Source organism: Anarhichas minor, unplaced genomic scaffold (genome assembly GCF_050575085.1).
Source record: "Anarhichas minor isolate MPS153535 unplaced genomic scaffold, ASM5057508v1 ptg000003l, whole genome shotgun sequence".
Taxonomy (NCBI): domain Eukaryota; kingdom Metazoa; phylum Chordata; class Actinopteri; order Perciformes; family Anarhichadidae; genus Anarhichas; species Anarhichas minor.
The window spans coordinates 3,072,635-3,098,763 of record NW_027466449.1 but is presented as its reverse complement, the minus strand read 5'-3'; the positions used below and the strand labels follow the sequence as shown (position 1 = coordinate 3,098,763).

The window sequence follows — 26,129 nt, the reverse complement described above, 5'->3', positions numbered from 1 at the left end:
AATAATCTCTCATCAAAGAAAAGGAAGTACACAACTAATAATCTAATTTCAGTGAATTAGTAGTATAACCTTAATTAGTTCTGTGGTTTGAATGCCGAGAGGCAGCATCTTCCTACATTTAAACTCTATTTTTTTTTCATGTCATTTTGCAGTAAATCCTGGATGTGGTGTCAAAGTGCAGAGTTTCCCTTTTACAGGAGTCAGTCAGTTTAGTTCAGTTCAGTTTAAAGAGTTAATTACATCTCTATAAAAAAGGTACATAAATAACAACGACAATGATTCCATACATCTAAAATCCACTCACAGACCTAGTTGGTGATGCCTGCTGTTGTCAGGGACTGTGTGAATTAATGAACACAGCCAAGTTTAGCCAATTAGAGTATACTGAAAACTTTAAACCACGATACTTCTGAGGAATTTGAGGCAAAAACACAAATTAGACCATAAATTCATCATAAAAATCCTCTTGTGTCATGAATGCAAAACACAAATTCATGTTTTATCTAACATGGTCAGTTGTTTTCTTTCACGTGGATAGACTATGATATAATAAAGTATGGTACCATAGGTAGGCTCCTCATCCGAGCCTGTACACACAATGAACACTAAGGAGGCAGGCTACACACAACATGTTACACAACAGATGAGCAACAAACAGCTTTCTTTACAGATAATACACAGAGAGAGATTGGACTAAAGACCGAGAGAAGGAAGACCTCATCGTACTAATTGTCCATAAGGAAGAGATGACATCATTAAGCAGCAAAAGGCAATGATATCAATGACTAACACTATGTTGAGAAGTGGTTCCAACAGTGTATGAAATCAGATGAAAGTTTTGTTTTTGATGGACAGTGAAATGCATTGTGGGTAGCGCAGAACAGCTTTCTGTGCATTTGGCGGTGTCGAATGAGGAGTTTGCGGGTGGCTCATCTCATATCATTTGCATATATCTATTTTTCACAAACATTATATGCAAGAACAGTGTAAAAGAGCAAGGAGTACCGCTTAGAATACAAAACAAAATCATAGTTTCACTCATAAATATCATGCTAATATATTTATATATATTTACTGTACTGTAGCCCAGAAACATGGGTCGTCATACTAGAGTCCACTTCCCTCTATCTCCTCATTGTATCAATGTTTCCCCCCCAAACCACCATGTTCATGATGTATCCTGTTTGTTAATTAATGTACAAAACATTAAACGCAGCCAAAAACAAAACCAATAAATAGCAAATTTTAGAGTGAGGTGTTGATCATGTCAACACTCTTGTATATGTGAAAGATGTGACAAGGTGTATAGATGTAATCCAGGTATTGTTTGGGCTTTTATTTGCTTTTACAGATTGAATTCATTCGTGAGTCAGCTTTGTCTGTTTCCTGTACACATCTCATCTTTCTCTCACATCGTGGAATGCCAGTAGTTTTTCCACCCCTCACTCGTTAGTGGTTTGGACCAGTAAAGCAATATAATTATATCTTGCCAGATTCGACTGCTCTCTGACCATAACTGCATTGTATTGTGGGATTTCTTTTGCTGCAACATGCCTCAATGTGCCAAAGGAAACCATAAAAAAACTACAATATAATATAACCAGTTTGGCAACATGCTGATCTGTTCCACAGGCTGCCCCACACTGCTGACATCTCTACCTCTTCTGACTGCATTATGCACACAAACGTGTGAAACGTGAAGTTACTGGAAAAGTTGATCAATTTATATGTTTGTGTAGTAACAATTTGTTAAAGTGTTTATTTGTCTGAATGCTTTTGCATTTGCACATAAATAATTGCATTCAAATGTGTTTCCAGTTGGAGACCATTACTTTCCAGTTAATTCCAGTTTCTCCTCTCCCTCCCATTATGCGCAGCGCTGACGTCCACCATTTTTCTATGTTGTTGTGAAATCTTCAGGTAAGAAAAGCCGTGAGCAGAGGTCATCCAAAACTTTGGGGGCTGTTTTTGTTCCGAGTGGTGCAGTCCAGAGTTTAGAGCTACTATCCACATATAACATTGTGTTGTTGGCATGAAGTAGGCAACAAAAGATGTGTGATTTCTTTGTTGTCAACCCACCTTCAATATACAGTCAGTGGCAACAGGAATAACAGGGGAGTGTAAGTTTTTTTGCCCACAGGTAAAGATGGGTTCACTCCCTTGTATCTGCATGTAACCTCGACTACGCTAGTGGAACAGTGTAAAGGGATCGTGCAGAATCAATTTGGGCTGTAAGGCAGCACATGCAGGGGCTGGCCAGTGGGACGAGGACTCAGAGATTGGGGTACCGTATAGTGGGGGCATCCATGGATAAATATACACAATAGAGGAGGTGCTGTGTGTGTGTCTGCATGTGTTTTTATGTACGTGGTTGTGTCTGTATTTGTCAACACCTCCAGGAGTTCTTGGTCTCTCAATCTCTTTCTATCATTTTCCTCCTTCCTTTCTTGTATTAGTCATTCTTTTCACCCTCCGTGTCTTTCTCGACGTTGTTACTCCCCTGCACTGCGAGGCGCCCGAGGATTCGGCTTCCCGTCGTGGGTCCGGCGGTTTCTCCCCTTCCTTATCTCCTGAAGATGCTTCCACTTCTTGTTAGCTGGGCGGACAGCGGGGCCCGGAGGAGGGGCGTCCTTCCCCTGAGCAGGAAAGGTCTTATCCCCTTGGTCACTGCCGGCGTTCTTTCGTGCCCAAACTTGCTCACAAATCTGGTCAACAGTGCTCAGGTTAGGGTGGTCCACCAGCTGCATGAAGTCCCGATACCAAAGCTTTTGATTGGTCAGTGGGGGCCCACCTCCACTGCGGGGGTCTAATCGGACAGGGGCATCGGAGGGTAGATTGGAGACTGAGGAGGATGTTGAAGGTACAACTTCCAAAGTGATGCCTAGTAAGGTTTGGGTGAAGCCGTGTTCCATGCCATGACACTGGTAGACGCCGACATCTCTCTTCAGGACACGGCGAATCAGAAGGCCTCTGTCTGTCTGGAGAATGCGGTCATCTAGACGCACCTGGAAAACAGAAATAACTTCAGCAAAATGTTGGAGCTCAACTTTGTGCCATTTTGTCTTTTTGTACAAGTGTGTATCTTAGCACCAATGTCATCCAGCAAAGTTTTAAAAAAAAGCTAAAATGATCTTCAGTGCCAATTGCAGTTCATTGTCAGAATATACTAACTTGAATGACACTGCTTAACAACAATGTCATGTGGGGAAAAATGATTAAACCTGGATAAAGGTTTTTAGCAAGAATCATAGTAAATGTTAACACTAACTGCACATTGCAATATAAAATAGATTGGCTTACAGTCATGTAAAACCTTTTTTGAGTTTGGTCAATGTTCCTGTCAGATCTCTTAGTTAAAGTCTCTCTCCACCATCCCTCTCACCTCTTCACGTGGGTTCTGTGGATGTTTCTGGAAGGTCCAGGTGACTCTGGCCTGAAGGGATTTTGGGATACACTCCAGGAAAGTGCTGCTTCCCTCAACTCCATACAGCTTCCTCTCTGCAACACGGTGCTTATGGTGGTCTGCAGGGGGCAGCAGAGACAAGGACATTATGGGATCTACTGTAACCAAGGGATCCGCTCACTAACAACGATCCAAGACCAGTGAAGAATTGAAAAGCCAAAAGAGGGCAGGACAGGACCAAGAAAGGGGCTGAAAAAATGGACAAGACAGGGAAGGAAAAACCTGGGCAGGTCAGACTAAGGAAAGACAGGATGACATGGGACAGAAACAACTAGAGCTAATAATGTGATCGCAAATAGGAAACCAAAGCTTACTCTCAAACAGTATCTCTGATCTATAAAGACCACATTTTAGAAATAGTTATTGGGTCTTTTAGTCGTGTGAGCAAAAGTATTTATGCATCGGTGGCACACAAGGAAAATATGTAAATCACAGTCGTTCTTAGGTGTTATAACAATAATCTTAACACTGATTACTGAAAGCCTCAGTTGGCTGTTGATGGGAAAGTTCATGGGACATTGATGGGAAATACAATCATGACATGACTGCATCCTGCAGAATAATGGTGAATATTTGAACACTTGGTTACATGTTTGATGTCTGACAAACAAGGACTCTTCTGGTCCTGGCAGTGCTTACTCATACATGTTGTCAATATGAATGATGAGGTTTAGCAATGACAAAGGATCAGTGTCTGTGCCCCAAATCTTAACCTTAGCCATAAGTGAGAGTATATGTGCTCAAATTTCTAACATACATTTCTACATATCCAAACATTCAGAATAAGAACAATTTTGTTTCTAACCACCAGCACTACACACATTATTGGGAAAACAATGTGGGTGCTGCTAAACTGACCTCTGACCAGCGCTTTGGGGCAATGACTCGCTCATCAGAGACAATTACTCTGACCTTCATTAGTTTTCCACAACCCGGCTTGCATGTCGCATGATGTAATCGTATTACCCAGGAGCTCCTGAAGTTTGAGCGATTCGCCTGATTACGTTATGTGGCAGAAAGACAGACAGCAGCAGAATGCTGATATTGTGGTCTGGGAGGACAGAGGTCACCAGGGGCAAAGGGTGGAAGGATTTGGGATCTTTTGGCACACGGACAGTGAGATGTCAGATGCCAGAAGAGTCTCTGAGTCAGACCAGGATCAGAGTAAAGCTTTATCTTTTGAATATCCTCAGTAAGCTTAAAAAACTGGTCACAGCTGCAAAGCTTTCATTTATGTTTTCATTTTAACAACCAGAAAAAAACAATAGTTTTTGAAGAATACCTCCAGAGCACAGGGTGTTGGGGTCTCCGTTCCTTACATCCTGGCGACGGAAACGTCTGTAAAAGGAGTTAACTACAATTTACTACAACATTAGGAATTTATACTTTTACAACAGTTTTTCTTGTTTTTCTTGCTCAATGTAATGAATGGTCATCTGGTGTGTGTGTGTGTGTGTCGTTAGCGGACCTCTTGGTGTTCGGCAGGTAGCGAGTACAGGATGTTCCATCCCAGGCGCAGTACGGGTCTCTGGCCAGGCAGCACTCGGCGCAGGCCTTCCCGTACACACTGCAGCGGTGAAGGGGAACCTGGGCAATGCCCGTGTCTGAGCCCAGATACAACTGTTGCTGTGAGGAGACAGAGTGGAGGGACACGTTTGAATAGAGAGTTTTAGGACTTAAAAGTGCACACTGATTTTAACTCCTTTTTTAAGGCACAGTCACAAATGCACAAAATGAAAGATTGCCTCCCGTTCTTGTGGCATTGGTATTGTTGATAATTAAGCATAAATGTACTGGGCCCCATCACAGGCAACACCATTCTCTAGTCCTGACTTAACTTACCTTTAAGCTGTCTTTTAGCTTCTACTCTCTCCAAAGCAAAGGACAGAAGCGCACTCAGTGGCTGCTGCTAAACACTTCAGCCCTTGCTTATACCTCCAAGTGTATCAGCTTTGAGACAGTTTTGTTTTACACCCTGATAGAATATGCTGAAGGGAAGCTGATCCTGAGTATCTTTTTCCACACCTTCCCAACTCATCCACTCAACCCCGCTTTGCCTACAGACCGCTCTTGCACATCTATCGGCTTCTTCTTGCTTCTGAATCTCCTCTACAACCAGCTTTCTCCTGCTAACTGTTGATGGCTGTGCTATGCTTAGCCCATTCCGTACGGGCTCTACAGCATACTTACTTCTAAGTGCTGCCTGAGATGGTAAAACTGCCTTTCTTGGTTTCCACCTTAGTGATACAAAGACCAATATTCTTTCCAGCAAAAGGAGCCACAATGTTCCATATTTTTGTCAATGATTTTAAGTTGAAAGTAAACATACCCGTTTTGAGGAGATCTGCATGTCGATGATAGATGAGGCATCCTTTAGAGCAGACAACACATCAAATAAATTAATACATTTTGCATTGTTAAAAAAAGGCATTTAAGATGCATCAGCATTGTCTCTCAATATACAACCATTACATAAGTGCTTGTATCTACAATAAATTAGCTTTATCATAGTTTTCTCACTTTGAAGACCTCCAGCTCTTCCAGTAGGAGCTCTTCCATGTTGTTCCAGCTCTCCTTGGGGACATTGATTACCTTTAGTACTGTCCCTTTGTCTGAAATAAGAGATGCAGTCCGTCGAGTCACACATCATAACACATAATATCTTCATTTTCATGTTTAAATATAAAGCTATAAGTTAGAACTGAAAACAAGTGATTCACCTGTGCCAATAAACATGACATCATATTGTCCATCGGCAGCATTGACTCTGTCCACAGCAATCTGTGTGAAGCTGTAGTCCACGTTAGTTCTGACGAAGACGGGCCGTCTGCTCATTGGGTAGACCGGATTGTACATCAGAGGGTGATGACGCGCAAACTGGATCACATCATCTGGGAAACCCTTTGTGGACTCAAAACTGCCGAATGTCTTGCTGGGACACTATTGAAGGGCAATAAAAGAAAGTTGGAATAATTGCAGACAAACACAAATGAGATACAGCACAAAAATGTATACAATTATTTTTGTGTATTTTTGGTTCCATTGTGGTACACAATGTTCTGAACTTCAAAAGGAATGCAAAATGGTGCAAGTAAATTTGAAATATTAAAAAACTAACTGTAAATACTGAAAATCATCAAAACTGACCACTTTGCTTTCAAATATTATCCTGGGAATGTATGAACATGGACATTTTGTATTCATAAATGGATTATACTCTAACCAGCAATTCAAAGTATTCCAATAATACAGCCAACCCACTTCTATTGTAAGGGGTTTATTACAGCTCTGTAGAATAGGACTTACTATGGGTGCTCAGAAACGTTTTGCCTTATTTGGACTCAAACGTTCCACAGTGACTCATACTATCTTTGATGTTTTGTGATTGTTCTGCATTTAAACTGGTATAAATGTCTGACTTCTCAAAGTTACCGTCGACCAGGTCACAGTGGGGTGTGATGGGTCACAAGAGGTGTGAGAGATTTTCTCCAGCTCAGAGTCCAGCCTCCCTCTCTAATTAAAATTCCTGTCTTAGACTTTAATTCCAGATACCTAAGCTTTACGAACCTATACTGTAGCGTCATGCAGTTTTCACACTTTTTCATGGTCTGCACAGGAGATACAGTTGGTAAATAAAGTGGAAAATGCTTTGATCTAATTCATAAACTCTGAACTCTGAATCTACTTTCTATGCAGTTTTGCTTCATTTTCTTGAGAGGTGGTCTGTTTCTTTTAATTTGATTCTTTTCGCTAATTTTACAACCCAGTGAGGTGATGATGGCGTGAGAGAGGGTTTACTGAAGGCCCAATACAATTACTATTCTGCAGCCATACAATGGGGATTGTTCTGCTGTGGCAGTAACAGCTAAGGCTTTGCATAACAAATCCTGCTGACGCTATGCTCGTGTGCTTAGAAGAATGTAAGAGCCCTAATAAGCACTTATTAATTGAGAGGACTCTGAAGAGCTTTTGGATGAAATTAGGTCTTCATCTAGGTATGAAGTGCCGCTAAGACTTATATCACAAGGATATTACATGAGATTAATGTATTCATATTGATACGACTTTATATTTTTACAGTTCAGTGCCCTAAATGGAAATATTAGAAACCAGGGAGAAGTTATTGGCATACCATTCCTGGGCGTGGATAGGGGACTTTTCCCTGGAAGGGGACCCACTGGTAGTTGGGCCCCTCTTTGTGAGCGAAGGGCCCCAGGAAGGCCCTCCGGATGTCATTCATGGAGTAGAGACACACAGCTGAGCCTTTAAATACACTGCTACTGGGGAAGAGGGGGAGCTGGGTTAGAAACATCCAAACACACACAAACAGTCGGGTTTTCATGATTTTTGGGGACATTACATTGAATTCATTCAATAACTGGAGACTTACCCGAACCGCTACCATCCTAACCCTTAATCTTACCTTAACCTAAACCTAACCTTTAAACCAATTCTTCACCCTAAAATTCAATGATTTACGTTACTCGGATGTAGATTGTGTCCCCATGGCGAGTCCCCACAGTGTGACTGTGTAAACAGACTTATGTCCCCACAAGTCTTGGAAACACACACACACATTTGTCTTCTTCTCCTTTTTCTCTCTTTTGCACAAACACACACAATATGAATGGACTCTGACCTGGAAGTAGAGAAGACTGTGTAGACCAGAGGGTTCTTTCTGTCCCTTGTCTGCAGCAGGAAGACGTCGCCTGAGGACACACACACAAGCACACACACTCAGGTCAGGTGGTGGTAGTCTAGAGGTCAAAGGTTGAGAGAAAGATAAGCAAAGCCCTATGGCAATTACTTTAAAGAGACGTTTCACCAATATCCCAGTCATAACATGGACCAAAATTCACTACAGCCTCGAGCAGTGTTTTTAACATTATTTTATCAAGATTGAGTCTGATTAAAACATTATTTTACAGGTCGGGGTCGGCCACAAACGAGATGGATCTCCAAGACCTGGCACATGAGTCATGAAATACTGCTGTTAAAAAAAAAGTCTACTGCTCCAACTAGTATTACTACTGTTAAAAAGTTATGTGGTGTAGATACAGTCGGACAATTTCAACAGGTTCAGATATTTCTACAGGGAGGTCCTTTCTTAATAATATGTGGCCTCAGGTATGGTGAAAACACTCTTGGTCAAGAGATAAGGGACTCATTGTTCATATGAGGGGATGTGATGGACGGACTTAGCCTTAAGGGTTAGGACAAATTCTTCCACTTATTTCACCTTTCACTGCGTCACGAGATAAGCACAAAGACGTATCATATTATGGCCCACAGATATGTTCAGAGAGAAAAATCAAAAACACCTTGAGAGCTGAAACTGCTGCAGCTGCTGTGGAAACCACATGACTGGAGGTTTGGTGTTTGTCTTTACGAGATGTTTTATATCATTCTCTAGCTTCCCATTGCCGTTCCTTATATATTCAAATACAAACTTTCACATTTTTGTCAAAATATGTTTTGTTTTGGTGTCAAAATGCTATTTTACCAAGCCCTGCAGAAAAACGTTTTCCTACATGACCTGATTTAAGTTTCGAATATGACTTTAATAAATATATTCCTATCCATTGTGTGTATTACCTACAGTAATGATGGCAATGGCACGCTCCCAGTTTGAAAATATTTTAAATATAGCTTACACTTAAACTGAGCATTTTTTAGGTGGTTAATATTTCCGATGGGGAACTGAAGCTCTCTTCAAAGCCTCAAAACAAAAACAAAGGTCTACAAATCCAGAGCCTGATGAGCCTGACCCTCCTATTACAGTTGCTAAGCTATGATTGGACAATTGCTTGTCGGGTTTAGCGCAAAATATTTCCTCTGCCAACAATCTATGTTTTAGAAATACAGCCTGGCTTCTGGATCTTTTCTAATGAAAACATATTATTGCCGTTCGTCACACGAAGACTCAAAAGAGATGAGTCCGCAACTTTCTCTGAACTCAGAGCAAAAACATTGGCTTTGGATCAGGCCAGAATCTATTACCAATGAATCTCAAGCTCATGCTTTCTCCAAGTCTGCAGGAATGTGGGGCAGAATGATAATCCACAATTGAGGTCAGAAATCCTGTTTAATTTATTATGCTTTCTTCAACTTTCTCTCCCTTTGCACCCACAGAATATGCCTCTGGGTAAAAACTCAACGGAGAGCAAGGTTGGAAAATCAGCCCAAATATCAACTCTTTGTTTAGCTTTTTCTAACTTATGGTATAATGTTTTGGATGGATAATGGGGACACAAAATAGAAACGTAGAGTTTAACCACTTTGTTACTGGAGTTGATGTGAGTTCATACTCAAAAGTGTAGTTTCTTCAATCCCAAAAAGGCACTTATGATGACTTTTACTTGAGCATGCAGGGCCTTCACTTCAAACATCAATTACTATGACATCATGCTTTGTTCAACGTCATTGTAGTCATAAACAAGTTGATACGGTAGAAAGTCCGTCTGTGTGAACTCACGCAGCTCATCAAAGTATGTGTCGCTGCCGTCGGCTCCTGGCACCGAGCAGATCAGACGGGTCTTGAGGAATGTCGTCCACTTGTTCACCAGACTTCGCTGACCGCCCATGTCATTCTGATTTCAAGACAAAACAATCAAAATGTCTTTAACAGGATATGGTAATTCTTCCAACAGAATATGACCTAATTTTGTTACAGAATCTGTAGCTAGGTTGAGCGGGCCTGGTTCAGACTGGTGTGTTTTACTGGACTTGGTTGATGAAACAATCTCTCACCCTGCAGAGCTGTCCGATGCGGGAGTAGGTGGACTTTCCCAACCCCTGGGCCTCAACCGCCGTCTCGCGGAAGAAGAAAAATACCTTGTCATCATCAGGGTTTTCACTTTCTGGGACCCAAAAGGAACCAATAAACTTTGGTTCTGGTAGAGCGAAACAGAGATAAACAATGTCAGTTTCTCAAACAAGTTGTGACCAGACTGAAGTTATTTATGATGTAAAATGAACTAAACTGAAAAAAGAAGTGATGCCTAAGCTGACACATAAACACACGGACCATTGAGCCAGCGTGAGTCATGCTGTTCAGTGCGGATGGAGGGGCGTTTCCCCAGGCTTCTGAAGATGGTGAAGTCCCGTCCCATTAAGTCTGTGGCCACGCCTGCATATAGCTCATCACCTAGGAGACAGGATGAATCATCCATCAAAATCAACAAAAAGTATGGCATGAAAATGATCACAACTATTACATATTTCAAACCAATTTAAGTAAAAACATATTCTAGTAAATGGATAATCAGCTCATATGAACGTGCACGGGTTTAGTTACCGACGAGAACGGATGCAGCATTGTGGCGAGGGTCATACGGACTCTTCCCTTTCCCGTCCTCCACCTTGGAGGGGTCAATCCTGAACACGTGGTCCTGATGGAAAGAGAGGGAGGATTGGCTTTAAAGTGTGATCACACATACGTTTTACTTCCATTTGTCAGAATCGTTCTGGGGTTGAGATATCAGTTTGAGATTTTAGCAGTTTGAGGGACCCGAAACAAATTTGAAACCAGGAACTTGAGCTAAGTTTGATGGATTCTTCTGCACTCTTCGCCATGATTCACCTTTTCAATAGCGTCCAGATTGCAGCTTGCTTGAGTCAACTTTGTTATGCTAGGCTTTCCAAGCATGAGCAACTCCTAGATCTCGGATGTCAACATTCATCTCTTTATACAGTTGAGTTTGGATTATGTTCTCACTTATAGTGAAGGTTGGCTGAGGGCTGAGGCGATTTAGGCAAAGCAAATGTTTGAGATATTGTCTCTGTTGACTCGATCTTATGATGTACTCATTAAACAAGGAACAATAAAAACTGGAATACTTGTTCAGTAGTTTGGTGTGTTGGTTTTGTCTCGTGTATTCCTCACCTCCATCCTGTGTCCCACCTCCACGAAGGCGCAGGTGGGGTGGAAGGCCCCGGTGCCACAGGCGTACAGGTGGGTGCGGTTAAAGTGGTGCACAATCTTCACATAGTTCACACAGTCGGACTGAAACACACACAGAAACACAGTTTTAGTTTAAACTGCTTTGGGGGCTTTAAACACTTGCAGGAATTAAATTCAGGTCACTAAAACAAAACAAAAGAAGACATTTCTGGAAAAATACCAACAAAGTGTAACTTCCAGTTATCTGCAGCTCTATTTAAAAGTGTAAAAACAAGTTACCATGACTGTAACACTGTAAATGCAAGATCAACTAACAAAACTCGGGACTCTCTTTTTTTTAGGTTTAGTGATGTACATTCCTCACATAGCTCCTCTCACCATGTCTGCCTGTGACAACACTGTCCAGTCCCCAGTTCCGCCTCCAACACACTGTTGTGACAGCCTTTGTGTCCTGGATGTACAACACACATGCCTACAATGTCTGTGTGTGTGTCTACTCATACGTACCTCCATATGAACACAAACAAAAAGTATAATACGTGCCTGAAACTGTGAGCTACTCAATATACATGTTGCTGGTTAACTTACACAGTATGGATTTCATGAAACACGTGGACATTTTGTGCATCGCAGTGGGTGTGAAACAGAAGATTGCTTTCATGACCAACAGATGGGACAAGAAGACAAACCGAAAGAGGAAAGCTTCCTGTTTAGCTCAGTGGCTTGTAGAATAGATTCTACTATTATAGTTTGTATAGGCGAATGAATCAGACACCTTATGATGTAAAAATCCAAATGTTGGTACAGTTATGATTTCAAATGTGTATATCAGTGGATAAGCTAGGATGTGACCAGCATTTGATGAAATTCTTGATAGGTTGGTTAAAATGGCATGGAAAGTGGTCTGATGTAAAAAGCAGATAATAAAGCAAAAGATACTCTTGTACTTTACCATATATATATATATATATATATATATATATATATATATATATATATATACTGTGTATATATTTATTTATTTTATTCCTCAGAAAGTGAAGACGAATAATCAAAGCAAGTATGTTGTTATGAAAGAACGAGTGTTACATTTTTGGGTGATACACTTTCTTGTCAGGAGTTAGATGTGAGGATCCAGAATACTCTTACAGCTTCATACTAAATGCTACAGCCACCAGCTGATTAGCTTAGCTCAAGACGTGTCAATAAATGTGTGAAATAAATGTCAAGCATGATACACAACTCAAGCTTTTCCTCTAAACTGAAATGGAAAACTTAATATTTGACTTTGAATATATCCCATTGTTGAATAGTTGTATTTCCTCCTCTATTCTCCTTCATATCATACATTTTCAGTATCCTCATTTCTGTCTGTTCCCTCCTCTTCTTATCTAGACAGCAGGTTATTGACCCACAGTCACAGCTGTCCATCTGGGAGTCAGGTTACAGTAAGCTGGATCTCAGGAGACAGCTGGAGAAATAGATTTACTGTACACTAACACACTGGATGGTAACATTCCTTTTCTGGCCATAGCACTGATCCTTACACAAGGCATAGAGGAGATCGGCCTGTTTTTTCAACTACGAGAAGAGAAGATGCATACTATGATTATCAGGATTACCATCATGCTTATCAGTGGTCTTCAGTCCCAGGGCTCGGTAACACATGATGAGCTAATATGATGCTTTTCAAACATCTGCGTTGGAATTGCAAAACAAGTTAATTTCCTTATTCTACTAAATAATATTTTGCCGTAAACACTTGCTGGCTGTCCCGTCTAATCCCTCCTTTTGTCTTCTGTCCACTATTCTCCAGACAGGCCATTGTAACATCTGTCTGTAGATCAAGTTACAGACACTGTTGGACCCCGGGGACCCACTGGAGAAGAGGTTTATAAAGACATGAATCTGACCGTCAACAACCGCCCTGTGTACAAAGTCTGCAGATTCTTCCATTATTTAATTTGTTGATCTTCATGTTTATTTATTTTTTTCAATCCAAGTACATTTGGGAGATGTAAGATGGGACAACTGTTTTTGCTTCTCTAAATATTTTCTTAATATTTGCATTTTTATAATATATGGCAATTTTGCATTGTAGAAGTTGCATCACGTTTTTGTCATCATTGGTGTGCTTTTGTGATCTGTGTGTAGTTGCAAAACCAAATTTCCTTCAAGATAACATTTACTATGAATGAATGGAGGTTGATTGAGTGTTTCTCCATCTCTCTGTTATCTACACATTTACTCTCCTCTTTAATCAAATGTCTTTCTTTATCCGTCTGTTCAGTCTCTAATGTCACCCGAGGGTGACAGACAGACAGGCTAGGTTGTGAAAGCAGGGGCAAGCGGAATTGTGGCTCATTAGGCCTGAAAAAAAAACCCACACACACACACACACTCACCTCAGTGGTTTAGAACAAAGGCCTGCTTTTCAGCCTTTGAAAACCAGTAGGGGGTTAGAGTCTGAGTGGTGGTGTGTGATTGCATGCATGCTTCCGTGTGTGTGTGCACATGTGAAGGTGTTCAACCAATCGAAAGGCCGATTAAGCTGTTGACAAACACAGGAGACCTCTGTTTCCTATGAAAGAAAGAGGCACACACACTTTTGCCTCTGCCCTTAGGCTGACATGGATATCAACACAATGAATGAACATACACACACCTCAACAGCTTCCAAACACCCGTGGTCCTCCAAAGAAACGTCCTCGTGCCACGTTTCAATCAACTTTTTTTTCCTATGATCTGAAGCAAGACCTCCTCCTCCCATTGTATTTTAAGCCCTTAGCGTGTTTGTGTGCGTGTGTCGGAGGGCCGAGGAAGGTAAAGGAGTCAGCGGAGCAGTAGTTTGACAAAGTCAATTCTTTGATGTGACAAAAGAGAAAGAGAGCAGGAGGGAGAAAAAAAGGTAAGACTAGAGAAGACGCTTGAAAGACCTTGAAAAGATCAGAAAGGAAGGAGGAGGACAACGGAGGTGAATTATGCCAGCCATCACATTTCCTCAGTGTGTGTGGGTGTGAAAGGGTTCACTGGCTAACCTTTGACCCATCACTGACTCATTAGTTAAAACTGTGAGCAAAATGCAGGCTGTGACCTCACTGCGGCCAGAGCTCTAGGTCTGTGCATTGTGAAGCTGTATTGTTCCTGTCTTTTTTCCTTTTCTCTCTTCATCCTCTCCATTGTAGAAATGATAAACCCGATCTATCTATTTATTATTTTGGCCGTTATCTGCTTCCTCTTTCCACCTCTGTCTGTCTCACATTAACTAACTAGGTTTTCATTCGAGCATTACGTAGCCTATTGATTTATAAAGTCAAAATAAAACTACAGTTTATTTCAATATTTCAATGATTTTTCTTGACCCTTAAAATTGGATGTCGGAGGCATTTGTTTTCAACCACACTAATATCACAAGTGTTGTTTCTTCAATATATTAGCATCTAATTAGTTACATTGTTAGATATAATTCATCATAATCTTTACACAGCTAATCTGGGTAAAATCTGCAGATATTTAAAAACAACATCCTTCATATTTTCCCATTTATCTGGCACTGATCTTTTTTCAACCCATCTAACGCACATTTTCAGCTGTTTCAGTGCATTATTATGAAAGATTTGATAGAAACAGAGCTACAGGTTTATTTTTTTGATTGTGTCTGAGAGCAGAGAGTGCCAGTAGTGTAGCAAACTTTAATAAAGTTAATGGCTCAGAGCCTTTGACTGAACACACGGACCGATGGCGCACAGTAGACAGCCATTAGATACACAACACAGCACTGTGTAATATCCCAGGAATGCCTTTGATTGCTTCTGCTGAACAGGACAATGTACAACAGCGTTGTTTGTCTGACGTATTTCTCCTTCGGCAGAATGATTTCTGCACGCTGACCTTCAACAATCTGTTCAGCTGTAATAATATCACTAAGCAACACATTGAGGCGGGGCAGGATTTCCTTTTTTTCCGATTAGTTGGATGGAAATGCTCAATTGTTTCAGTGTGTATAGTGAATCCCCACACGGTGATGATCTACAGTGATCAACTCAATAATTCCACACAGTGAAAGTCAAATAATCAGTGGTTTTCAGGAGAAGGCTGCTTCACATTCACACATTGGTGGCCACTAAGCTGCTTCGCCCAATAGTTACGGGTTAACGCCCTTGCTTAAGGGCACTTCAGGTCCTAATGCCTAAATGACTAAATATAGGTCTTTTGTTCGTGCCTCCCACAACAACAAAAGTGAGTATTTTGCAGACGCGATGCCAACGGCGTGACTCTGTGGATGGCAATGTTGGTTGGTTCTTTGGCTGCATTAGTCGAGACAGACATATCTCAGCAACTATTGGGTGGATAGACATGACAGTTTGTACAGACAGCTGTGGTCCCCTTTGGAAACATCGTAATGACTTTGTATTCCTCTGACTTTTCTGCACTACCGTAAGTTTGACATTTATGGTTTTGAATGAAGTGTGTAAAAAACTATTGGAGGGATTACCATGAAATTTGGTTGACATTCACGTCCTCAGTTTGTTTGGCCCCTTAACATGTCATTTAGCGCAATAATCAGTTCAATTTTATTTTGTGTTTAGTGCTAATAAGGAACTCTTAGCATGCTAACACACTAAACTAAGTTGGTGAACATGGTAAAAATGATACCTGCTAAATATCGGCATGTTAATGTGAGCATGTTGACGTTTTTTATTTAGCTCAAAGCACCGCTGTGCCTCCGTTCAGCCATCATGGAGCCACTGGCACGACTGTAGATTCTTGGTCCTGTTTTCAAGGTAGGCAACAGAACGTATTCAGTTAAGAGTCACCTGCATAATTACAGAAAAAGAAACCAACTCTGTTGACTGTTTGCAGAGGACAGGAAACACAAGCTATATGCTGACAGTGTCATTATATGAAAGTCCTTCTGCTTTCAAGAAAAGACTACTCACATGAAAAGAAAACGTGTAAGCATTAGTTATTTCATCCCGTAAAACAAACGACCAATGCTGTTATCTTTGTGGTGAGGATAGTTTGAGGTTGCAAGTACAGGCCATCGCTCAATATTAACCTCCTTTTCCCAGTGGGTCAATGGATTTTAACTGGTGATCTTCTTTTAATTGGTGCTAACATGACAGCGTAAACACAATCCATCACTTTTTTTGGTTTAAATATGGCTCCAACTCTACAGTCAGAGTGCTGAGTCAGACTAAGTGTCTCGGTGAACAGTCAACTGTTTACTGCTGCTGTCTGACTGTGTTTATGTGCATGTGTCTATGTTTGTGTTCGTGTGTCTGAATGGATGTTAGGTGGGTTTTTTCTGTGGTTTAGGGGCGTGTGTGTGTGTGTGTGTGTGTGTGTGTGTGTATGTGAGTGAAGAAGTGGGTAAATTCTTAAGCCCATCACATGCCTTGTGTGTATTTTGTTGAGCTACCGTGATCGTGTGTACTGTGCTGGAAAACTCATTTTTGAGGTAGCTAGAAGTTTTTTTAGTTGGAATTTATGTAATACAAAATAAACAGACATACACATATACTGCACAATATATAAACACAGCAAACCTTTCCGACATTTAAAGTAACAGATTGACATTTTGGGAAATACGCTTTTTCGCTTTCGTGCAAATATCCGTTATGAATAACGTTACAACCAGGAGACACTTAAACAGCATAAAGACTGAAAACAGCTAGGGGTAAAAAATAGAGCATAACTCAGTCCACTTGTTAAAAAAATAACTAGTTTAATCCACGGGGAAAAGTTAAAATGACAAGCTGTAGTTCTATGGGGGGGTAAAGAGCTGAATTATTTATTGGTCAGGTGAAGTGACTTATTGTTATCACTGTGAGGTTACCAAGCACTAGTTGGGGGAAAAACCTTTGTTTCTTAAGCACTAGTTTGCATAACGTTGGTTTTCAAAACAGTGAATTGTTTGCATTGCAGTCTAAACCAAATGGCAGCAATTAAGCTGAGTAAGTTGGTCAAATAAGTGTTATGAGACGAAAGAGAGGGCACAGAGCACAGGAGGTCCATGCTATCCACCACCATACTGCCACCGTACTCTTACTACGGTTCCAGACCTCTGAATCGTCGTCCACATCTCAGAGTAGTACAAATCACTACCGTGGTGACAAGGATCTGATCTATCACTGGCTTCCCATCTGAGAACCCTGAAGACGGCTTGGCCGAAAAAGAAAAACCTGCCAGAGATTGAATCCGTGTGGTTTTGTCCGAGTCATCATCCTTGTGTCATGAAGAGACTTCTAATAAAGAGTAATTATGTAATATAAGGCAGTGTAGTGTAGATACATATTTGATTCTGCTTAACAGCGTACACTTAAGCATCCCGCAATACTTTTTGTTTGTGTACATGTGTGTACTTGTGCAGCAAATGTGCTAATTAGCAGCATTACAGTGTAAAAAGTGTAAAAAAGTCTGATCCAACAGTGAAACGGCTAATATGAGGGTAACTGACTGTGAAGAAAAAAGATTTCTCGAACAAGTGCATAGAGACGATGGGAGGACTAAGGGGGTCGTAAAAAACATGAGAAACTTCTGGTTCCCAGAGAACAACTAACATGAAATACAGAGAGAGCATGGGAAGAGAGGAGGACTAAGAGAGAAGGGTGAAGTGGGAGAGAAGAGATCCAGTGGGGGAGAGAGAGAGAGATGTCGGCCACAGAGAAACACTTCCCTGTAATTAGGGTCAACGGTGTGAGGTCAGGTCAACTCTCAGTGTGTGGGTGAATGTTCACAAAGATACCAAGAGTCAAAAGGAATACACGGGTGAGTGTGTTAAACAAAGGATAAAAATAACATTTCAAAGGCCAGAAAAGCAGGAATAATAACTGACCAGGGGAAAGCTCCTTTCAATGCAACATTTGTCTTCAAAATCCCCCCTTTTTTTCTGTTATTTGCTTATCTCTTTCTCCCTCCACCTCTCCTTCCCTTCTTCCTCTGGAGCAATTTAACTAATTCTCTCCATCACTCTCCTCCCGTCTCCTCCGTTGCTCTCTCTTTCAAACACACACACACATACAGGACGCACACACACACAGACAGACTCCATGGTCAAGTGAAACTGGAGCCTCTGGTTTTGAATGAATGGAGCTCGTTGTATGTCTGCTACAGCTGTGTAATCACACTGATGAAGGGTTTGTTCTACACACACATAGAAAGACACACACACGTCGGATACTTTAACATACATGAACAAACGCACACACACTGTTAAACATAAGAATACTGTATATATCTGGGCAGATTTGTGGCATTTCAGGAAGCATTGATGGGAAGTTACTGTTTTACACACACATGCACACACCTACGCACGCACACAAACTAAATGAGTTGGCTAATTGTGTGTGATGTAATCCTGGGTGGTCTATGGGCTCTTGGTGGCCTCTACATGTCGGTCAGTGAAGCCGAGCCTGCTCTGCCCAGACCTCCATCCACACACATCACATTTAAAGACACATAATCATCACATACGGTATTTACTCGACATATTCTTGGAAACTAAATGTGTGTCTTCTGTCAATCAAAATAGAAAATCTTGATTTTTCTTTTTTTTGGAGCCAATAAAAGATTGAAGTAGCAGGGTGGCCTATGTTTGGTCAAGCAGTTTTGGGAGCATCGCATTGGGTCATGAGTTCAATCCTAGCAACATGTAGGAGTCGTACATGCTGTCAGTCAGGTCCCATGGACACTCACTTGCAAGCACACAGAAAACCATGTGACTTTTTATACGTACTTTGATGTTTAGCATTTTTCAAAATTCTGATCTTGTGACACATTTTTAAAGGTACGATTCTTTAAATATCGTTTTTCCTGAAAAACGAGTGTTTCAACCTCAATCATGCCTTCATTGTAAAATAACAGTTAAAGCCACACTGCAACCTAACACGTGTTTACATGCAGTGAGTCAATTAACAGAGTTGTCCCGTGCCTCCAGCCTTATTTTGGAACCATATCTTAATTACTGTGCTTTAAGTGTGTTATTGCTTTACGATGCTCCTCTTTTTAACTGTTCAACTGACTTAGAGGAGACATACCGTAGACCTCTAGAAGCCAGTGACGTTTTCAGTTTAACTCTGAATTTTAAGTAGATTTTTCACAAAAGCATCACTTCCAATTGTTCCTTATGTCTCTTTGTATTGCTGGCAATATTTACGCTTTCTGATGTATGCTCTCATGTTAAAACACTGATTCAAACTCTAACATATATTTATACATGACCAAGAAATCAGGTTTCACAAAAATCTAGCCTGAGCTAACTGAGTTTATCTAATTCTTTAACTAAAAATTGTCACGCCCATGGCCCTGTCTCTCACTTGTCTGTCCTTGTGTTCCCCACTTCTCCTGTGTCTTCCTGGTCCCCAGTTTGCCTCTGTGAGCCAGATTGTTGTGTCAACGTCTGTGGAAGCTGCATTTAAGTCTCTGCTTAGAAATCTTTGTGAATAGTTTTACCCGTCTTCTGTTAACCTGACTTAATGCTCATCTGTTTCCCGTGCTCATCTGTTTTCCAGTTTAGCTGCTTGCCATCCTACTCTCCACAGCCACTCTCCAATCCACCTCTGCCGTCTCCAGCCTTCTCCCCTCTCCGTCTGCACTAACATTACAATAAACCTGTTATCTCAGTGTCAGTGTCCTGTGATTGGGTCCTCCTTACTACATCACAACAAAATGTAAGAAATATGTTTCCTGCATGAAGCCACAGGACGCACGCTAAAGTGCAGTGGAAAACACAAATGTCTTTGAGCTATGCTGAGTGTGACACTAAGCCAGTCAGAAAGGGTTTAAAACAAACAGATTTTGAGGGTGTGATCTTGCCACAGGGCAGGTCCAAAAGAAGGAGTGTTGCACCTATTGTAACATGTTATCAGTTTAAACGTGGTGTTTCTGTCTTGTGATGAGTCCCATGACTTCAGTGGATTAAAAGGTAGTATTGTGTTGTGCTGGGAAGGAGCACACAGTCCTCCACGAGGAGATCCTCAGCCCTCTTATTCATCTCTGTGTGCAATGAATGTCTATAGGCTGGTGAGTGATTTTTAAAAGGATGTAATGGATTAGGATTCAGTCAGTTTGGTCAATAAGCATGGTCTTATTATTTCCCGGTATAGGATATCTAATGCACTAATACACAGTTTAGTTGGTGTGAAGAGACTCACAGTGATATCCTTGCCAGCCCAGTTACACTCCTCCCTCCAGTCGACGGGAGCGGGCCAGTAGATCTGAAACACAACAGCCAAAGATCAGATGATTCTGTAGCTGAAATATGAATTAATCATCTGGATGGTTGATGTACGTTCTGATAAAATATAAAAAACTTTTACACTAACAACAACATGTTTGTTCCCTTTAAGAATAATATGCCCCGGAGCATAGCACAGTTCAAATGAGACACCTCCCCATCCTCCCTTCTCATTGTGAAGAAGGATGACCCCACCACATTGAAAAACAGCTTCAGCTACTCTTCACACCCAGGTCATAAATCAAACTCACCCATAAACCCCAAACAAACAGAGGCTTCACATCTAACGCAGGAAGTACGTACATGCAATTTACTCCAAACAGCTGTGAACAGATGCTTGTAGTGGGCTGTATTTATATCTATGGTTCTCTATGCATCAGGAGGGAGCTTGGAGTCGAGCCGCTACTCCTTCGCGTCGAAAGGAGTCAGCTGAGGTGGTTCGGGCATCTAGTTAGGATGCCTCCTGGACGCCTCCCACTGGAGGTTTTCCAGGCACGTCCAACTGGGAAGAGACCCCGGGGAAGACCCAGAACACGCTGGAGAGATTACATCTCCCAGCTGGCCTGGGAACGCCTCGGGATCTCCCAGAATGAGCTGGAACATGTTGCCGGTGAGAGGGAGGTCTGGGTCAGCCTGCTTGGCCTGCTGCCACCGCGAACCGACCCCGGATAAGCGGAGGAAAATGGATGGATGGATGGATGGTTCTCTATGCATTTAAGTGCACTCATTGTTTTTCTTGAGTGTACATTTTGGTATAAATGTGTGTCTGCGCCAATGTGTATTTAAGTGTGCCTTGGCTATGACTACATACTCGAAAGGTAAAGGTTTCAATCAACGCATGTCATTCCAGATATCAATCACAATGTTTTTTTGGTATAAATTCTCTCTTTTCATCTCTGTCCACCTCTTTGATTTTCTACCTTTCTCTATCAATCCCACATTTATCTTTCTTCTGTTGTTAGACATGAAGCCGCTCACTTGAGTGGTCACATATGTGCAAGAATAGGATTCAGGCATTTTCAAAAGGAGCATATTGGTAAAAAGTGTCCACAGTTAAATATCTCTCTTTCCTCCATGCCTTTAGGTTCACATGAAAACAAACCCATAACACATGTGTGGCTTGATAACGGTAATAAATGATTCTTAGGAATCAGACATTATGGCACTGGTTGTAAATAAAAAAACACTTCCTGATTTCCATCCAATGTCAATATAATCCCCTCTATCTAGTTTGTCGTTAACGCAAACTGAAGTAATAAAGTAATTTTAAGATAAGAGGCAGATATGGTCAGAGCACAAAGCAGAAGTAAAGTAATAACTGCCATGTTTTAGAGACATAAGCTAAGCTCATGAGAATTGTAAACACATTGTAGTCCATTAACACAATTTTGAATAAATCAAAAAGTTAAAACCTCAGCAAAGTAATGGCTATGTCATTAATCACCAAACCTTCCATCCTTTCACATGTTTTATGGTTTTATTCTGCTTTGACATGTCATCTGTCCAGCAAAAATAGGTCCTGAATTACTGTTGTTTCTAACCGATTTTTGTTCTGACCAACCTTGTGTTCCTGCTTGGCGATGTTGTCTAGTGATAGCGACAGCAGGAAGTTCTTGGCCCCAACGAAGAGGCGGCCTCGTTCTTCATCCAACAGCAGAGCGCTGAAGCAGCACGAACGCTCCAGCTCGAACCTCCGCACTCCATGGAACTGCTGCAACTCTAGAATTGCACAGATATACAGGACAACCGCTTCCGGTTCAGCATCTGTTTATTGGTCCTCTGTTACTTCCATATATACAGAAATAGACACCTTCAATCAAAACTGAGATAGCTATGCAAGAGTCCAGTCAGAGTTCTAAAATGTATGAAGCATTATCAGACTGTTGCGAGTTAACAACAAAATGTGTATCGTGCTGTCAATAGTAAAAATAAATGTATTTATGGCCATTATCCGTGTGCTCATTTTTTGGGGTAAGTCTTCAAAAAAGTTACAAGTAAAAGTTAACAATGTCCTAAGACTAAAGACGTTGTGACCAAAGTTGCAATACCAAAACAACCTCAAATCATCAGTCTTCAGATCAGTTGATTGCCCACGGGGCTGCAACAAGTCATCTGGTTGATAAAGAAGATTACTTCCTAAGCTTTTAACTGGGATGTCTCCTAGGTCCAGTGACTTGTAGGACAAACTCCTCTGACAGTAATGACACTATTGGTTTCAATGGAAAAAGTGAGTGTCCTTGCTGTTTTCAAACTGGCAAGAACAAATTCTGGGGGAACAGTGCCCAGGAAAATTCAGCTTATATTTGTAAACTTAAGCTATAATAGTTACCCCAAGTCATGGAAAAAAAAACTGTGTTCTCCATCTGAGAAGCTGAAGAAATAAAGGGACTGCATGGACTGCGCTTAAACCAGAAGCTAAAAAAAACAAGCCCTCTTTGCTCAGACTTTAAAAGGGCTTTATTAGTCTGCCATTGTTCTAATTTACAACTTTTATTAAGACTCTGACGCCACCCAACAGCTGCCTGCATGACATCAGGGACTCTAGGTCTACTGCTCTTGTTTTATATTTATGTGCCATTTTTTGCAAATGTGTTTATTATTCAGCTCCAACATGTTGTGATGATAATTACATGAGGCCCAAAGAAGACACCTACTGCACCTCACCTTTTACTAGCTTATCACAAAAGGCATCACAGCAAAAGCGTTCACCAGTCAGACATTACTGGATACTCTACTGGATAAATAAGCAGAGGGCTGCTGTTGACTATGTTCTTCTTACCTGCAGGCTACATTAAATCAAAAGTAATTTCAGTAATACATGAGGTCATCAAGATCTCGTTCAGTCCTTCTTGTGTCTACTGAAACTAAAATAGTCTGCTGTCTCTCCATCCTGTGTGCTACATGTTACTGTCAGCCTAAATTAAAGGGAGCACATATCTCAGCTGGGCAGACGGCCTTCAGCGAGCCTCGTGTCCTTGGTGAGTTCCTTCAGGCTGTGAGTGCCAGCTTTCAATGATGGAACACATCCCTGGTTTATGTGGTTGTTTTGGGCATTGAGCTGACTTCTTCTAACTTACAATGCTCGAGATAAAACACAAAACCCCGCCATTGTGTGTTTAAGGTGTGTGTGTGTGTGTGTGTGTGTGTGTGTGTGTGTGTGTGTGTGTGTGTGTGTGTGTGTGTGTGTGTGTGTATTTGTTTGTGTGTGGCTGTTAATCACACCCACCACAAATTACAGCTGGCTGCTGTTTAGGGCTGTTTACTTTGAAAAGGATATTGCGGAAGCTCACATGATGCGTGAGAAAGTGTGTGTGTGTGTGTGTGTGTGTGTGTGTGTGTGTGTCCACGTACTGCACACAAAATAACGTATACATTATATGCAGTAGGCAAGACAAAAACTCCAGAGTATACAAGATAAATGTCCCTTCTTTCCTCCTCAAAGCTTTGCATCTTACCTTTGTATGACAGCTTCATGCGTGGTGAGGAAGAGTGGGAGGAGGAGGAGGATGAAGATGTAGTGGAAGTGCGGGTTATGGTGCTGGAGGAAGCATGGGCGGCGGCCAGACCCAGCAGGAAAAGAGAGCTGCAGGTGACCATCATGGCCACCGTCATCATCATCATGGTCATCATCTTGGCTCGCTCAGAGCAAACTCTTTCCTTTCAAAGTCAACTTCAAAGTTTGAGAATGCGAAGTGACTTTATCGTGGTATTCAGCCTATATTCCTCTTAACATTAATGCCCAATGTTCGTTTTATTATTTTATTTCATTAGAGTCTGGTTCAGATTTAGAGCAAAATCAAATCCTTTTTTGTCCGTATATTAAATGCAGTTCACCTGCCTTGGTTTGGGCTTCGGTCCAGTATCGGCTCAGCTCTCTAAGCCCAAAACAGTGTCTCTGTCTTGGTGTTTGCTTAAGCAGAGCTTTTTCTCTCCCTGGCTTCCTCTCAAGATCTTAATATTCAGCGTAATCTTTATAACGCCCTCCTTGTTTCTAAAGAGTCTCTCTTGGCAGATTCGATGCTCCTCTCGTGAAGGACGACCAAGTTCACCTCTCACCTCCAAGACGGGACAAAAACGTCACACACGGGCATAGAGACCTAAAAATAGAGACAGAAAGGCAGAGAATTTAGAAATGGACACTACCAGCAGTCGTTTGCATGTGCCAGGGATGCCCCTGTACACACACACACACACGCACACACACACACACACACACACACACACACACACACACACACACACACACACACACACACACACACACACACTAGCACATGAGCATTGAGCACTGAGGTATATTTAGTCGGAGTCAGATTGATGCCCCTGCCAGGCTGTGTTAGCGCCAGCCTCCATTATGGCAACAACAGTATAGTCTCTTCACATTACAAAGAGACCCAGGGACAGTATCCAAAACACACACACTGACCATGATGATGAAGACTGTGTGTGTGTGTGTGTGTGAGATAGAGATATGCCATGTCCACTGCCAAGCCAAGCGCAATCTCCTCCTGTCTGTGGCACTGCCAACTCAAAGTGGCTTCCCCCTCTTCCTCTTTCTCCCTCGCTCTCCCCTCGCTCTCTCTGCCTCCACACTGGTGTCACCAGATGAGATCTCCTTATTGCTGAGGACAAGATGAGCCAACAGTGACGTTGGATGGATGTACAGTATGAATGCATGAGAGCAACACAAAGTTGCTTGTGAGCGAGTCCAGCAACACAAAGCAAAAAAAACAAACTGTTTGCTTTTGTAATAAGATTTAGTGTCAATATTGAATTAAACAGTAGTAGATCAATTACATTACAACTTATTTAAAGCTTCAAAATGTTGGCTTTTATAACCGTCTTTACACACGGCTTCTATAATGTGCAGTTTCTCTGTTGCGGAGTGTGTGGGGACTTTCTGTCAATTGAGCATTGTCACGGAGTATACAGAAAAATAATCTCTATGAAGTCATTTGAGAACTCTGAGTCAGACTTAGAGTGACAGATTTGTTATTGTTGCGGAAAAATCCCCAATAACTTTGTGCCTCGCTTCTGAGTGCGTCAAACCACAACTCTACCACAGCAGGAGCAGGAATGAGGTCACTGGTTTGCAAGCCTACATGTATATGAATGTAGTGTAGTCAAAAGTGTGCACTGGACAGACACACACACACACACACGCCTCTCTTTCAGTACTTTGGACTCTGCGGTCGGCCGTAACAATAAAGCCTTTCAGTAGAAACAGTCTCCTTTATTATATTACACCTCACAGTTGGCACTCTGTCAGTAGCAGGCAGACAGTCTGCTTTCCCCCACTTTTCACTTTCAATCTTTGCTTCTTCTCCCCCTCCCGACAACTGGATCTGATTGCAATGACTGGGGCAATATCTGGAATAGAATAACAGTTATTAACTTTCTTTATATGTCTTATAAGAAGCTTCAAAATGGCCTAAGGAAGCCTGTGTGGACAAAACAGGCCCACTGTCCCCGAGAACATTTCCAAACCTTGCAGCCATATATGGACCAGACTCAAGTAGCATAAG

General features: G+C 41.6%; 1 protein-coding gene across 1 annotated transcript; it reads right to left on the bottom strand.

The window, feature by feature from the left end:
* Positions 1–2,492: 2,492 nt before the first annotated feature.
* On the bottom strand, positions 2,493–24,234 carry sema3b (sema domain, immunoglobulin domain (Ig), short basic domain, secreted, (semaphorin) 3B). The gene is made up of 17 exons (XM_076090714.1): positions 24,060–24,234; positions 22,166–22,323; positions 20,522–20,584; positions 11,349–11,468; positions 10,761–10,854; positions 10,491–10,610; positions 10,214–10,356; positions 9,939–10,053; positions 8,103–8,172; positions 7,596–7,740; positions 6,184–6,403; positions 5,984–6,075; positions 5,793–5,834; positions 4,932–5,089; positions 4,746–4,801; positions 3,383–3,522; positions 2,493–3,005 (listed from the first exon to the last, which is right to left on the bottom strand). Exons 1-17 carry the CDS (start codon positions 24,232–24,234, stop codon positions 2,493–2,495), a joined length of 2,424 nt encoding a protein of 807 aa, XP_075946829.1.
* Between the last annotated feature and the right edge of the window lie 1,895 nt (positions 24,235–26,129).